Source organism: Babylonia areolata, chromosome 18 (assembly GCF_041734735.1).
Source record: "Babylonia areolata isolate BAREFJ2019XMU chromosome 18, ASM4173473v1, whole genome shotgun sequence".
Classification (NCBI taxonomy): domain Eukaryota; kingdom Metazoa; phylum Mollusca; class Gastropoda; order Neogastropoda; family Buccinidae; genus Babylonia; species Babylonia areolata.
In genome coordinates, this window is record NC_134893.1 from 13,502,039 (window position 1) to 13,519,538 (window position 17,500).

The window sequence follows — 17,500 nt, forward strand, 5'->3', positions numbered from 1 at the left end:
GTTTACAGACCACACGTGGACCAATGCTGACCAGTGCAATCTGACAGGACATTATATTGACCATTGCAGGTCACTAGAATGTTAAGGAGATGCACACATGCAGTTGACTGACGCAATCCGACAGGAGCAAATTTATTACATACTTTTGACCATTGCAATCCAACACAATGTATAATGATTTGTTGATTTATCCAATCTTATGGACTGTGTGTTATGTCGACCTATAATTGCAAACAGGTTGTAGAACAATAACTGCCTAATGTTAACCATATTCCAAATATTTTCTATCATGTTGTTGATTGTTGCAATCCAATATGAGTTCTATTGTTTATCTTTGACTGTTGCTGTTCAGTTGAAATAAAACGTATAGTTGATAAATGCATTTTGGTAGAATCCATAAAGTATCTTTGGCCACCACAGTCTGGTGGACATACCCGGGGTCTACTGTGTACTCAACTGCGATTACTAACGCAGCCCAAATAGGATCTGTATCATATAGCTTTGACTTCCGCTGTCCACAAGACAGAAAAAATGTTTTAACTAAAGTGTTCCATTTCTGACAATATCTGTTGTGAACAGAGTGCTTAAATGCCTTACTTTCAACGAACAAATTGCTTCATTAGTGTGCGCGTCATGTAACACTAAGTGACCACGATGTATGAACGCCTGAATCTTTAATACACTGGGATGCCAATCACATGTCCCTGACCATTGCAGTCCAACAAGACCTACCTAGAAGCCGGAGCCCAGACTGTGCAGCAAGGGTCGTCCGCCTGGGTCCTCTTCAGCCTGACCACCGCCTCCACCCTCCTCCTCCTCTTCCTCCCTCAAAGTCACTTCCTGTAATCACCTGACCCACACATCCGGTCACGTCACACGTTCCTGCTTTCCCTGGTCATGTTGTATTTTCCCTGGTGTTAGGAGTTGATGTCCTTTCAGTCAGCACGCCTTTCCCTTTCCCCTCCATGGTCCTGTCATCCACGGTATTTGTGTGACTCGTCTCCAACGTGACCACACGACTTTTGTCCCTCAGTGGCGGCGTCATCTGTCCTCAATCACATGACTGGGTTCTGGTCTCTGTAAACCCTCGATCTAGTCATGCGACTGGTCCACCTGAACAATGTTTGATCACGGCGTATCTGTGACACGATTTCGTGATCTCCCACCCTGATCACGTTGCTATTTACACCAGGTCACATGATTTGTCGTCCTGGTCACATGACCTGTCATCTCTATCACGTGGTCTTCGAGCTGCTGGCCAGCATGTGGGGAGGTTGATGGACTGAATCTGAGATGTCATGAAAATGACCCACAGCACGTGTTACTAAATTGCTGAACTGATCGTCATACCCCTGTCTTCATTCTTCATTTCATTTTTATCGTTTTATTGTTTATTAATGCAATTATTTTACTTTTCTGTGTGTCTGTTACATCATCTCCTGCAGATCCCCCCCTCACCCCGTCTCTCTCTCTCTCTCTCTCACACACACATGCACACACATACACACACACGTATATTTATATATATATACATATATGTGTGTGTGTGTGTGTGTGTGTGTGTGTGTGTGTGTGTGTGTACATATATGTATGTATCAGCGTTCTGTTAGTGTTTTGTAGGGACATAATGTACTTTGTCATCACACTGGCATTGATGCATAGTGGTCATTTTTTTGTAAAAGGAAAAATGTATATGCCCTGCCATGAGTGAGGTTTGCAATGTCTTGTTTTCGGTTGATAATCACTTTTCTTTATATGATACAATGTTTTTCATATGTTCAACCCCCCCTCCCCCAACATCCCTCCATTCCCCCTCTCTGTGACCTTTTCTTTCTCCATTTCTTTATCTCTTTCCGCCCATCCTTCCAATTATGTGATTTGACGTCAATGTTTGTGCAACAGGAGACGAATAACATGTCATGTTGTGATTAAAAAAAAAAAAAAAATGCTTTTAACCCCGCCCCTCTCTTTCTCCCTTTCTTTCTTTTTTTTTTTTTTACTTTATCGTAATGTGTCCACCCAACCCCCGCCCCCCAAACACACACACACTTCCAATTATAGGGGACTTGGTGTGAATGTTTTTGTTAGAAGAGATGAATATCTTGTCGTTTTCTTGTTTTGCAAAACAAACTTGTCATTTTCGAACTAAGGAAAGTTAGAAACATCAGTTACCATTTTTGTCTGATTTCCTTTTGTCTCCTCTCTCTAAGACACCTTCTGCTCATCATGGGTAGGTTTGCTGAATAATGAAATTGCTCTCAAAGTGCTGAGTATACAAATAATTGACAGATCTATGACCTTCTAACACACCCAAATTAATACTAACAAGAGAGGCAAGGCCTTCAAGACTCACTTGTGATAAATTAAGTCCCCTAGCATTAATTACAGAGTAATTTCCCTTTTTTACTATCTGCACCAAAACGTTTGCAAAATAAATAAAAATTTCATGCTTAGCAAAAGAAGTTCCTGTTTGAACAAAAAATGATAATAATGACTCCTCTTGTTGTTGTGTCAGAATAAGAGGTCAAAGTGCCAAGTTTAGAGAATACAAAAAATATAAATATAACAGTAAATGCAGTTTGCATATAATTAGGCTTCTTTTTTATTTTTTTTGTGCCCATCCCAGAGGTGCAATATTGTTTTAAACAAGATGACTGGAAAGAACTGAATTTTTCCTATTTTTATGCCTAATTTGGTGTCAACTGACAAAGTATATGCAGTGAAAATGTCAATGTTAAAGTTTACCACGGACACACAGACACACAGACAAACGGACACACACACACACACACACACACACACACGGACAACCGAACACCGGGTTAAAACATAGACTCACTTTGTTTACACAAGTGAGTCAATAAAATGGGAGAAACCTTTATAAAGGGACAAATTTGGAAAGTTTTTTAAACCCCCCCCCCCTCTTTGGTCAAGGTGAAGGTCAGGTTGTTCCGCATGTGGTGAACAATATAGTCGTCATGGTTTCCCCTGACTGTTAGGAACGGGAAAGAAAATTGCTTCTGACGTCGGGTCATCACCTCAGACCTTCCAGCAGCGCTGAGCAGATGAAACCCTGTTGGGCTAGTATAGGGTGTTACCTGAGGTCTGTATACTACAGTGTCTCTGGGAAATGCTATTTTTGTGCACATTGCCTTAATAATACAATTTCTATCTTTCCTTTTGTAAATTTATGGTCCTTGCGCAGAGATTCGTGGTGGCTCTTTCCTATTCATTCATTCGTTCATCCAAGTCGCTGCTCTGTGTTAAAAAAAAAAAAGTGTTTAAAATAGATATTTTTTCTCGTTTTATTTTTCCATCTGTCTTCGACTAACATTGATGATTCCACAACTGCCCCACAGGCCAAAGTAGATATATTTTTTTTGTTTTGTTTTTGTCGTTGATTTTTGTTGTCGTTGTTGTTGGTTTTTTTTGTTTGTTTGTTTGTTTTGTTTTGTTTTGTTTTTTGTCGTATTTAGTTTTATGTTGATGGACTTGTTTATCTTTTTATTCATTTAATTTTTGACTTTTCCTATCTTAGACTGATTGATTTCCACCATCGTTTTATAAAGCTGATGTAAATAAAAGTATTTACGGTCTGTGATCAACATATTTCTTTTTTTTTGGCAAAAAATATTGGAGTGGTTTTACCCAAGTCAGAATAAAGTATTCAATCAGAATAGTTATTGTATGTTATTTGTGATCGTCATAGGCGCATCAGAAAGAAAAATTTTCTCTCACTCCCTCCTTCCACGTGTGCACGTGTGTGTGTGTGTGTGTGTGTGTGTTCATGTGTGTGTGTGTGTGTGTGTGTGTGTGTGTGTGTGTGTGTGTGTTTATGAGTGTGTGTGTGTGTGTGTGTGTGTGTGAGAGAGACAGAGAGAGAGAGAGAGAGAGAGAGAGAGAGACTGTATGTATGCTGTGTGTGTGTGTGTGTGTGTGTGTGAGAGAGATAGAGAGAGAGAGAGAGAGAGAGAGAGAGCATGCTTGGGCGTGTGTGTGCGTATGTTGATGAGTGTAGAAGTGCACATGCACAGGGAAAAGAAAACAGATCGTCAGTTAACATATATTTTGTAAATGCTCAACGGGTCCAGACAATCACATGGTATATGTGTTATCAACATAAAAACACACTTCATCATCAAAACAAACAAACAAAAATAAATGCATATAAATGTAAAATACCATACTGGAGCAGTCACAGTCCAGATCAACCAGTACGCCTATATTCCAAAAATAAGTTCGAACTGTTACAAAAAGAAATAAAAAACGATGAGGCTGGAAACCAAGGGAGTGCATACCATAATACAAAAACATGTATGTGTGTATGTATGTATATATATATCAAATACAAGAAATGGTCTTTACATCTTTAAGTCCTCCAAAAGAAAACACAGCAACAATGATTTTGTCTAGACATAGTTCAGTCCATCAGGCTAGTAACTTCTATGTACCAACTGAACCACACAACAGAAGTGACGGAAGTTGCCACAGCCATATTCTGCAAACCAGACACAGGCTGCTGATTGTAAATGAATGGGCATGCCTGACTGACATCCATAGTTATTGACAGCTGTATTTTCATTCTCATTCCACTGAAAGACAGACCAGCTGATACATGAAATACAGATGGAACAGATGATCCTGTCTTGATCACACTCTCTCTCCTTTACACAGACACCGATACATATGCATATGCATGTGTACATAGTACACACATGCACATACACATGTATGCACACACACACACACACATGGACACACACACACAAACACATACACACACACACACACACACACACACACACACACACAGATTATGGACTTTTTGCACAATGTAATCCATCCTGTTCAAAGGCTTTCCAATAAAGCCCATCCTTAAGATGACAAGTGGCCTACAGAGAAAGGAAAGATGTTTCTTTGCATGTTCAAACATTGTTTGTCTGTGAGATCACATGGACCTTCAACATCATGTCTGCCTACAAAGAAAATCATGTGCTTCTTAACATGTTCACTGCTTCATAGTGTTTTGTGAGTTAACTGGATTATGTCCAACAAATGATCAGTTGATTGATTTGTTCAAATCACAAAATGACCGCTCTGAACTGCTGTGCTTAAACAATCACAAATGACCAAGCCACAGTCTGTTGCTGGTGAGAGAGGAACACGGCTGTCTCATCACATATCACATTCATGGTTTCCACTTTCTATGTCCAAAAAACAAAGAAATCATGACATGATCAATGGATCCACTCTCTCAGACCAGTGGACACTGGTCAACAGCAGTACAAGTCAGATCACTCAATCACCATCTTGTTCATGCCCTTCCCCAAGAAAAGATAATACAATGCCATCAATCAATCAATCAACTGACCAGCCAACTTATCAGCTAACCCACCAAATACTGTGTTCAATAAAGTAAGGCTGTAAGATCCTTCATGAATAAAGTGTCTTGAACTGGTCAGTCATCTCCGTATGACATGTTTTTGATTTGTACAGACATAACAAAACACATGGCTGGAAAGTCACTCCCTTGTTCACAAGACGCAAACAGAAAGAGATGAATGCTACATCAATCCTAGTGAGACTAAAACATATACTGGTAACAGTAAACTGCTTAGCCTGCTGTTTTTAGTATGGATGATCTGAAAACTACCACCATCATCATCATCATTGTCATTAATAACATCAGGTTACATGATTATCACTAATCACATACAAATTATCAGGATCATAACAGAAACACAAAGATCAACAGCCAATAAGAACAGATCATCAATACAAGAAAACAGATCACAAGGGAGGAAAACAGATCACCACTGGAAGCTGTAACGATCCTTGGGGACAGTCAGTTTAGTGATACCCTGTGGTGGTGACATGAACTGAACAGTCTCCAACTTTTATCATCGGCACAAATGCAGAGATCACTCTTGTGGGGGAACAAAGAACACATGGAGAGGGATGGTGCAAAATGTTTGAGGTGTGACCCTTTCAACCTGTCTACATTTTCTTCCCATAAATTGGATCCAGATTTTCTCAGGTTTCTTTGCTCCTTGTTTTGCTCCACAGCTGTGGGACACACTGCTCAGTGTCCTTACCATCATGAGGATGTGGATCACATGCAAGGGCAGTGCAGATTTGACCCTAAAGACAGCTCACCACACCAGCCTTGGCATAACAATCCCAGAGAATATCCAAAGTTGGCATGTCATGTTATCTGTGAACCAGATTCCACCCCCCACCCCTGCCCCCAACTTCCTACTGGTGGTCTGGTGCTAGTCTTTCAATAAAAAAACCATTTCTTTATGTTACTTAGTCTTACATTTGTATATTTCAGTCAATGTCATGGGAGACTTTGTACTTTGTACATATTTTATGTCACTTAGTCTTAAATTTGTTTATTTTATTGTAAAGCATGGTGAGCCCCATCCGAGATACGCAGCAACAAAGGAGAGCCATTCCTGTCAAAACCTCTTATAAAAATCCATCTAAGCAGGAAAACAAGTGTATAAAGTACACGCGAGCCAAAGCAAACCACACAGAAAAGCACAGTGTCAGGACTATGGTGTGAGCTCCCCACCAGGGGGAGAACAGGCCAAATTTCTCACAGAGAAATATTTTGTGATGAGCAAGTTGGATCATACTGCTTAGAAGTATGAGGTATGGGCATTGTGCAGCCACATCTTCAGTCTTCCTCTGGGCGCACAGTCCTTATGCATTGGCTCACAACTTCTGCAAGCTCCTTTCACTTGCTCTTTTCACCCCCAGTGTGTGGACCCAACAGGACAGGTAATGAACATGGATTCATCTCATATGATGCTCTATCAAATCAACAAACTGAAACTGATGGTATGTTTAATCAATTAATTGAAGCTATGTAAAATCAAAACGAGGGAGAAGCACTATGTTGACAATCAATACTAGAACTTCAGTAACTGATCACAGAGCACAGAAATCCTACCTGACGTATCATAGGAATGGACACACCAATGGTATGAACAGTCTCTTGTGGTTTCCAGCTGTGTTTTGTAGCTGTCTTCTTGTGCTATCATCTTGCTATACACCAAGCACCTTATCATGGGCTGTGAGGCAGATTCATTTTAATATAAATAATATGATTTTGTTTTAAAAAAAATTAAATTTTGACAAATATCACAAAGCTATGGACAATAATTCATTAAGTCTAAAAGAACCAAAAGTAAAAAACTGACAAAAAATGCCTAATAACAAGTCAAACTGTAGTATACATAAAAAATGGAAAAAAAACAACAACAAAAGAACATGCATGTCAATAGGAAACTGACAAATCCAAATAGTTACAGAAAAACAAAACCAATCACAGATATTGCACCAGACAGACAGATCATTTGTACACTCCAAACACACACACACACACACACACACACACAGAGCTGACAGGAAGGGGGTTGTGCAGTTTGAAGCAGTACCTTGCAAACACCCTCATTCTATCAGTCCTGCACCAACAGTCATTGTAAAACTACCATCTGTTGTCTTTAAAGCCAGTGACACCCTCTCTGCTCTCCCTTACAAGAGCACTCTCTGCCCATCTACACACGCCACTGGAAGTCCAGTTTCTCATTCTGGACCTGTGATTTTACAGAGTCAACAGAAAGCTTAAGTGTGGATCGCAGGCTTGTCACTGCCATGACTAGTATTGCATTACATTTTGTAATGTGTGAAACTCTCTGTAGCGCAGTGCCAGCCATATTTTTTCTTTCATTTTTTCTGTCTCCAAGTGTCTTTGTTTTCCTATCAAAGTGGATTCTTTAACAGAATTTTTGCAAGGAACTACCCTTTTGTTGCTGTAGGTTCTTTTACATACATGTTGCACATGGGACCTAGTTTTACCATCTCATCCGAATGACTAGCACCCAGACCTCCACTCAAGATCTAGTGGAGAAGTAGGGGGGAGGTGGTAAAAAATTTCAGTCCATACATGGGACTTGAACCCGTGGACACTTGCTTCCTAGTTGCGTGCATTACCACTAGGCCACCGCTCTACTGTGGTGTATGGTTTAGTGCTGTGGCTGTCCACAGGATGATGAGCACCCTGCACATGGCTGTAACTTGTGAAGTACAGGTTACCATAGATTAAATGTCAACTCTATCCACAGGGCAATAAACACCCTATATACTGCTGGTACCTGTGATACACAAGTCAGGTACAAATTGTTACTCCTGTCTGAAGGATGATGAGCTATTGGGTAACTTGCTGTGTCCTGTGGTGTTTAAGTTACTACAGGTGTATAAGTGTTACCACTATGAGACAGTATACACACTGTACATTGTAACCTGTGGAGTAACAAGTTATCATAGGCATACAAGTATAACAGCTGTCAGGACAAAGACCACCCTGTTGGTTACTGTAACTTGTGACATACACGTTTCAATAACAGTACAAGTGTCGCATGATGTATGTTGCAACGTGTGAAACATCAAAATCATCAGGGTATAAAAGTGTTACAATTGTGATAAATGTTTCAATATGTTTTCAAGTGAAGCATGCTGGATATTGCTGTGACCTGTGGTGTTCAAGAGGTACCACTGTCCACTGGGCCACAAATGAGACAGCACATCAAACTCCACCCCAGCATCAAGACAACATACCACGGTACTGCTGTTTTTGTGTTTCCTCATCTCATCTGGCTGACACACCAAGAGAGACAGACACACATGAAATATACACAAGCAGACATACACAAAGTGTGAGAAAGAGGATGTGTTAAAATAAAGAACTGTATAAACACCACCAAAAACATAGATCAACAGACATACTGAAGACAGAAAAATCTGCACTGAATACCGGTAAATAGGAGATGATCTTTTGAGGGTCTGACACCACAGAGAATAAAGATAGTATGCACAGGGCCACAGTTACATATGGAATGGGCCAAAAGCAGGAAGATTACAGAGCCTCACAGGCAGCAAATCATGCTTCTCATGCTTTCATCCACCACAATGGATATTCTGACCATGCCCTTGAAGTCTCAACCAAACCTTTCGCTTCAATGAACCAGACCTACACAAGTAAAAGCATACTCAAGGCTCTGACAACAATGTTCCAGACATTCCTTCTTATCTTTGGCATGGTTGTATGTCATCATGTGGATGACTCCCCAAACAACTTAAATTTAAATGCAGAAAACACGGCTGAAAGTACTTTTGCTTTGAACAACCACAGACACAAAAACCACAAGGATGATCAAGTATACATTCTGGTTCTCTGAATTCATAGTAAATGCACTTGTATACCTCTTCCTACTCCACCCACAGTCTATAGTTAAGTGAACTTTGTAAGGGGACCATGAAATACAATGAAATATGATACAACTGACAATGTCTGAGCAAGCCATTACTGTTCTATGGAAAACTGATCAAATTACAGAATAATTTACCCCCTCACTGCAGATGAAGGAATCTCTAATTTCTGTCAATTATTTGTTTGGTGGATAGAAAAGATTCTCTTTTCCTATTGAAATCAATTTTTACACGATGATCTTGTTTTTTCTCACAAGTTTGAAGAAATAAACATATTTTACCACTGTTGTTAGACAGGCTGTCTTCCAGCGCTGTTCTTCCCGTTCCCCCAGGCAGTGTGAATGTAAGTTCAATTCAGTTCACCGACAATTTCAGTACTTCCCAGATACACATGTGGTGCACTGACAGTATCAGATCAAAAGCAGTCAAACACAATGTTATCAGCCAGTATATGAATCCTGAATCTTGCCAAAGTGTTGACTGTTGCGAGCAATACTTATAACATAAAACTGCGATCCAACTCTTGTCTGCAAGCAGTTAAAATAATCATGTCCTGCTGCACCACACAACCTCTGTAGTCTTTCAGCATCTCAAACTGAACATCAATCTGAGACAAAAAAAAATCATCAACACTGGAGTATTGTCCAGATAAACATAGCAAGAAATGTCACTTTACCAAAACATCTACCTTGAAAACGATGAATGGAAATTACAGTTTGGTTATGGCGATAAGAAGGGGCAATGGAAGATGGAAATCAGTTACAATTTCTCCATTCCAAAACTTGTGACAGTATTATACACACAATATATGGAATATACTGGGGAAGTGAAGTTAGATAACTTCCAAAACACACTGAAGAGAATGAAAAACCACACTATAGGGCAAGCACACTGCATGCAAGCAGAATCCAAACTATACATCTTTAATTAGCACTGCATTAACCCATCCTCTCACCCTGTGAAATAAACCCTTTGTGTCATCATTAACACCATCACTCTCACCCTGTCAACCTTGACATCAGTCTCACTACTATCATTATAGCAGTATTTGAACATCATCAGTATAATACTTCATGTTATATCATCATCATCATTATAGTTATATCATGAAATCATTACCATCAATGTCATTGCAGCTCTTGTTCTCAGCTTCATCTTCAGTGACATCATTCTCACCATTTACATGCTAAAGGGAGAAACCCAAGAATCGTTTCATAGAAGAGATTCAACAATCCATTCTTGTTTTCCCTTCACAATGGACCTACACACCATGTACCACCATCATTCCATCCTTGCCCTTGACCATGCTTTACAGCCATGGTATACCTTGTCTTGCTTGCCATGCTGTTCACTACTACTGACACTGTGTACTACTTTAATTATACAACCATGTATCAGTTTATCAGTTATGGTCTACAGATGAATCATCATTCATTCAACACACACACACACACACACACACACACACACACACACTCACACACACACCTATCTATCTATCTATATATTATATCTCTGTGTGTGTTTTCCAGCCTATCCAGTTTGGTAAACTATTGTCCGGGTTTACGCTGTCATGAACAGGACTGGAAAAAATTCACAATTCTAACTGTTCAGAAAGATCAATGTTTTCCTGTGCTGCAAGAGACATGCTCAGTATCATATTGCTGAACTTTATTTCCTGAAAATAACATGGTAATGTCAGCAACATAACAAAAAAAACTGAAAAAAAACAAAACAAACAAAAAAACCCAAACAAAACAAAATCCAGAACAAAAAAACCATCCGGCTTTGAATGATTTCAACTAGTCTGGAAGCCCTAAATCAATATCAAACAAAGTAAACGAAACGGGTTTGTGTGGGAATCTAAAGTAAATATCACAAAATAAGTAAGTAATATTTGAGATGAATTTTATTTCAATTCTCTGCAATGAACCATAAATGACCAGTGTGTGTGTGTGTGTGTGTGTGTGTGTGTGTGTGTGTGTGTGTGTGTGTGTTGTGTTGTGTGTGTGTGTGACCAAAACATTTTCATCACATTTTCAATTAACTTTATCACAAATATTGTGCAAACAAAATGGAAACACAAGAAGTAAGTACAAAAGATGTTAAGTACAAAAACCAAAGGAAAAAAAGAGCAAACAAAGCATGCATGTTGTAACAAATTCTTCAAAAATAAACACCATGAACAATGACAAAATCTGCAGCCAAACTTACCAATCCATGGTATTTAAAATGTTGCATCAAGAAGTACATCCTTTGGCAAGAACATGCTTTGTCCAGCCTGTTCACCTCTGGACAGAGAGGTGGAGGGAAGACCTACCCTTTTGTGTTGTTTTGTATTGTGCAGTATTTACTATATCATACTGTATGGCACCACACTGTATCATATTGTATCGCATCATGCTGTATTGTACAGTATTACTTTTTGTCACAACAGATTTGATGCCGTGGATTTCACTATGTGCTTTAAGTACATTCTGCACAGGACAACTCTGTTTATCAACTGAATGACAGCACCCAGACCACCACCCAAGGTCTAGTGGAGGGGTCCATAAATGGGACAAGAACCTGCAGACACTTGCTTCCTAGTCGGGGACGTTACCACTAGGCCACCAGTCCACTCACAGAGGTTATGTGAAATGTCTGACTTACAATGACAGGAAGACACTGAAAATGCCAATAGCTGCATCTAAACTGGAGCTCAATTTTTTTTTTTTTTTCACTGACTGTGGCAAGAATGCTTTCCAGTAAATTAGCTTAACCATCATTTCCACTGGCTTACTGCAACATGAAAGTGAATATAAATATATTTTTCTACAGTATGATATAGATCACTCCATTAGTAAACAGCAGTTTAACCTTTAACAAAACTCCAGATTTTTTTTTGATATTTTTTATTGTACACTATGCATCACTCAGTGAACTTAACTGGACTTCCGCACAATTAACTCTTTCATAGCTTAAAACATGAGCAAGTATTTCTGTCATGTAAAGATCCTTTTGATCTTTTTTTAACTCTCTAACTTAAAAAAGCAAAACTTACAAAAAATATGTATGAGATCTGTACTTCCTCCAAAGCATATGAAATAAATACTGTTCTTCCCATCTCCTTTACATTCATTTCTAGGAAATCATTTCTTTTTTCTCAAAAACTTTTATCAGATGGTAAAGCTAGGTAAATGTTTGTTTTTTTCCCCCTTTTTTTAAGGATTAAACAAACACAGAATACTAAATTCAATGACCTTGACTTTTGTTCAAGGATATACATTAAGCAGGAGGTTTTTCACATGTTTATTATCACGCTAAGTTAGTTTTATCAAGAATTAGTCACATTCTGAAAATCATTTTTGCAAAACTAAGATTACAATTCTTGGAAACCAGTTCACAAATGCACACAAAATAGTTTTCCGCAATATTCTGACAGACAATTCCAATGGATCATATAAAGGACTTTCATCCATTCCCTTTCATCTTCCCTCACTTCCATGCAATAGTTTCTGATTATCAAATGCTAAGGCTGAATCAGCAACAGCTTACTGACTTGTCCATCCTTTGACATTTTACAGTAGTTTGTTTGCCATGATCTTGGATGCACAGGAAGCTCCATATGGAAGTGAAGACAAAGAGAAATCTTTTACAGTACAACTGAAGTCAGTCCACAGGTGTCTTCAAGAAATAAGTAGAAATGGAATAGTTTTTCCTCCACCTCCTGAATTTGGATTGAGTTAAAAATGGCCAATAGCTTTTAACAATTTTTGGAGTACAGCATAATTTGCATGTTCACACACACACACACACACACACAAACACACACACACACACACACACACACACAATACATACACACACTCAAACACTACACACACATAGACTTCTTCTTCATAACATTTTTCAGTTAAAAACAAAACAAAACAAAAAAAAATGGAGAAAAAGACTGTAACAAATGCTGTGATGTCCACTATGTTCACAAAGCAGAGCAGGGAATGGCCTCCATCCAACCAATGCAATCCTTTTTACTTTTGGTGGCTTCCATGCGCTTGGCGCTGAAGGTCTATGCCATGGTATATTCTTTGCACACAGTGACAACTCAGTCCCCTTCAGCAATTGTCTTCAATGACCAGTAAAAACTCTCACAACACACCACACTACACATCTGTCACAGCTCCACCAAATGTCCACTCCCTACACCCTCACATCCATATTCAACCCAACAAACACCACACATTCTTTGAGGCGAGGGAAAGAAACATCGCAGGGGGGGAGGAAAGAAAAACCTCAGAGGGCCCCTTCAGCTTTCATACACCTCTTCCTTCATCAGCTTGGCGGAGACAACACATCCCTTACTGCTGCCAGAGCCAGTGCTGGTGGTGGTAGTGGTGGTGGTAGTGGTGGTAGTTTTGTCCTTGCTTTCCTCTCCTTTGTTGGCCTTGGGGGGGAAGGCGGGGGTGGAGGAAGCCATGGGGGAGGTGAGTCCCTTGCTGAGTGCCGACAGCCCTTCGGTCACCCTGGAGAACTCCATGGAGGGGGAGGTGACAGGGGTCTCCCCCGGGGTGGTGGCCAGCTTGTCCTGCTCAGGGTTCTCGTCGATGCGGGTTTTGCGCAGCGTGGCGAACAGGTCCTTGAAGAGCGCCTTGTAGGGCGGGGGCTGGCAGCTCTCCTGGAAGTAGTCCCTATTGAGCGTCATGTGCAGCAGGGTCTGCACCTCTTTGTGGGCCAGGCGCCGCCTCAGGGCCCGGTCCTCGGCATTCTCGTCATCTGTCTGCATGGTCTGGCTGAGGCGCTTGGTCTTGTTCTGGATCAGGGACTCGTACTTCTGGAACAGCGACTTGTACTGCGTCTCCAGCTCGTCCAGGATGGACTTGCTCTCTTCTATCTCACGAGCATCAGCTGACACCTGCACAGATGACACAAAGCATTGAAGGCTGTGATTTTGTTTTCATTTATGATTCTGCTAAGGTTATACACATAACTGAAGAATTCAAGGTAAAATAATTGCACATGGTATGTAGCTGCATACAACACACACATGCACACACACATGTACATGCACACACACACACGCGCACACACACGAATGCATCCATACGCATACAACAACAACAACAACAACATACGCATACACACACACACAAACACGCACACATGCGCACACACACATTTGTGCTAGTAGTGACACACATGGAATTCTTCACTGAGAAAATAGCAGCTGGAATTTCACACAGAAAAACTTGTTGTGACAAAAAGTAATACAATACAATACTATACAACACAAAGAGGCGCACCTTGTTGATGGACTCAGAGCTGCCATACAGGCTGCCGCCACCCTCCAGTTTGACAGCCTTGGCCTCTGACAGCAGCAGGGGAGCGTCATGCTCCACTTCCTTGAGCAGCTCGGTCTCTCCAGCATGCAGCTCCTCATGCATGTCCAGCACCCCCCGGCACTGCCGACACACCCCCTCAGGGCTCTGCTGCCGCGCCTGCTCCAGTTCGTACTCCAGCAGCATGGCCTCTGACAGCCGCTCTTCCAGGATCCGCACCTGTAATTGACAAACAGGTGTGGTTTGGATGTGTCAAGGTCTTTGTCAGTTTGTACGTTGTTGTTGTTTTTAGCAAGGCTGTCTAGCTTGACTGTATTTCAACAGCCATCTTTTTAGTATCATATTACACAAAATTTGTTAACTCATGCAACAGTCGAGTGGTGAAAGGGTTAGACTTTCAATCTCAGGTACTGAATTTGAATCCTTGTCACAGTACCTGGTGGGCAAAGGGTTGGAGATCTTTCTTATGTCCCATGTCTGTGGTTGTGTTGACCTGCTAGTGCCTGAACCTCCCTTGTGAGTGCATGCTTGCAGAAGACCAAATTCGCACATTAAAGATCCATAATCCAAGTCAGCAGACTTGTTCTCCTGCTCCAATGTCGGACTCCCCTCAACCCTCTGTTTGTACAGACAGACCTGGTCACCAGACTCTTGTTCTTCTGCTCCAGAATGACTAAACCTCTCTGAAAGAACAACCCCCAACCCCAGTACAGACTGACTGCAGTCTCAAGACACTTGTCCACAACATCTGACTCCCCACCCCACACCCCCCATGTGAACACACCCCCTGGTACAGGCAGACATGGGTCTACAGACTTATTCTCCTGCTTGAATGCATCTGACCCACTTCCCAGAGAACACCCACCCTGGTACAGGCAGATATTAGTCTCCAGGCTTTTGTTCTCCTGCTCCAGTACTTCTGACCCCCTCTCAATGAACACCTCCGGTAGAGACAGACCTTGTTCTCCAGACCTGTTCTCCTGCTCCACATCTGATCCCCTCCCCCTGAACACCCCCTCCCCCAAAACAACCCCCTCCCCCTGGTACAGATTGACCTCAGTCTCTAGACACTTGTTCTCCTGCTTCACAACATTTGATTCCCCACTGCACCCCCATGTGAACACACTTCATGGTACAGACAGACCTTGGTCTCCAGAGTCTTGTTCTCCAGCTCCAGTACTTCTGACCCCCTCCCAAAGAAAACCCCCCTGGTACAGACAGACCTTGGTCTCCAGGCTCTTGTTCTACTGCTCCAGTACTTCTGACCCCCTCCTAAAGACCCCCCCCCCCCCCCCCCTGGTACAGACAGACCTTGGTCTCCAGACTCTTGTTCTCCTGCTCCAGAACGTCTAGGTCAACCTCCAGGTCCTCCTTCTTACGGCGCTCGATGGTCCACTGGGTCTTGATGTGCTGCAGGGCCTCCTGCAGCTTCAGCAGCTCTGCCTCCCAGGGGTTGAGGGGCAGCTTCTTGAACTGTGTCGTCTGGGTCCACGCCAGGTCACCCATGTAGTACCCCCCTCTGAGCAACAATGACAAAAGTGTGTGAATGTGCAAGAGAGTTATGTTTCAAGGTTCAGCTGCAAATTTAAACTAATTTTTTTAAATAGGGGACTTAATTTTCTGGATGCATCATGATGAGTAGTTATGTGTATGAAAAAACCTCTTTTTTAATGTCAGACATAAATTTTTGGTTGTATCACAAGTAGTTATGCATATGACAACATTTCATGAAGTTACCATGCCAGATAACCTATGTCCATAGTTATGATGATAGATTTATATATTTCTGCATTTTAGTTCATGTCGATACCTCTTTACCAAATGTTATCCAAACAACAGATTTCATTCGGAAATAATTATACACATGATATTTCCTTTGAAATAATGATATGAGTAACACCTACCATAACAATGCCAAGTTAGGGCACTTCATAATGTAAATCTTTACACTTATTCGGACATTTTTCTGTGCTATTCCAAATTACACAGGTGTCTGTGACTCGCATTTTGTTTCTAACCACCCCCAAAGTGTTTACAGAGTAAGCGTCTCTGTTCTGAATTATTTGTGCAACAATGCTGATTATAACAACCACTACTGGGGATGTGTCTGTATATTAGTGATTTCTGTACCATACCTGTCCCCACACAAACACTTTTGCATGAATAACACAGTATGGTGTCAACACCCATGGGTCAATGCACCAAAGTGTTCAACACCTTTTATGAAATGTGTGTTACACATACACTCTCTTTGGTCTTTTCTCCTGTGAGGCTATTGATGATGCACATATGCATATACTCACACACACATGCACGCCCAGAAACACACACACACACACACACACACACACACACACACACACACACACACTCCACTTAGACTCAAAAACACTCTCTAGCTTCTTCTCCCAAGCATGCTTGTTTTTGATGCATGCATATACACACGCACACACACACGCACACACACACACACACATGCACACACACACACACACACACACACACACACACACACAAACACATACACACACACTCAGAGACACAAGCACACGCACACATACGCACACACACGCACACGCACACACACACACACACACTCATAACCCACTTGCTGTCATGGTTCCTGTCAAGGGAGGCCAGTGAGGCAGTGCGGCGTTTCTCCTGGTTCTTTTTGCCCCCTTTCGTCTTGTCCGCTGCCTTCTTGGCTTCCTCCAGCTTCTTCTGCTGATCCTCCACCTTGTGCTCCAAATGCTCCACTGCCGCTGTCAGTCTGAAGACACAGGCAAGGGATTTCAAGCCAATGACAAAGAAGGAAAAAGCAAAGGCAGGAGTCTGGGGGACTACTGAAGGTCCCCAGTGGGGACCAGGTGGCACAGCCCCCTGAAGCTGATGTGTAAAAATGTCCT

The 17,500-nt window shown here is 41.4% G+C and overlaps 1 protein-coding gene across 2 annotated transcripts in view; it reads right to left on the reverse strand.

The window, feature by feature from the left end:
* Positions 1-4,049: 4,049 nt before the first annotated feature.
* The window catches only part of LOC143292479 (cerebellar degeneration-related protein 2-like), a 24,364-nt gene continuing 10,913 nt past the window's right edge, over positions 4,050-17,500 (reverse strand). For both annotated transcript variants that reach the window (XM_076602797.1, XM_076602796.1), the window contains exons 4-7: positions 17,203-17,364; positions 15,906-16,113; positions 14,559-14,813; positions 4,050-14,170 (exon numbers count right to left, since the gene is read on the reverse strand). In XM_076602797.1, coding sequence (XP_076458912.1) covers positions 13,565-14,170; positions 14,559-14,813; positions 15,906-16,113; positions 17,203-17,364 — 1,231 coding nt within the window. In that variant the 3' untranslated portion in view covers positions 4,050-13,564. The remainder of the gene's footprint in view (positions 14,171-14,558; positions 14,814-15,905; positions 16,114-17,202; positions 17,365-17,500) is intronic.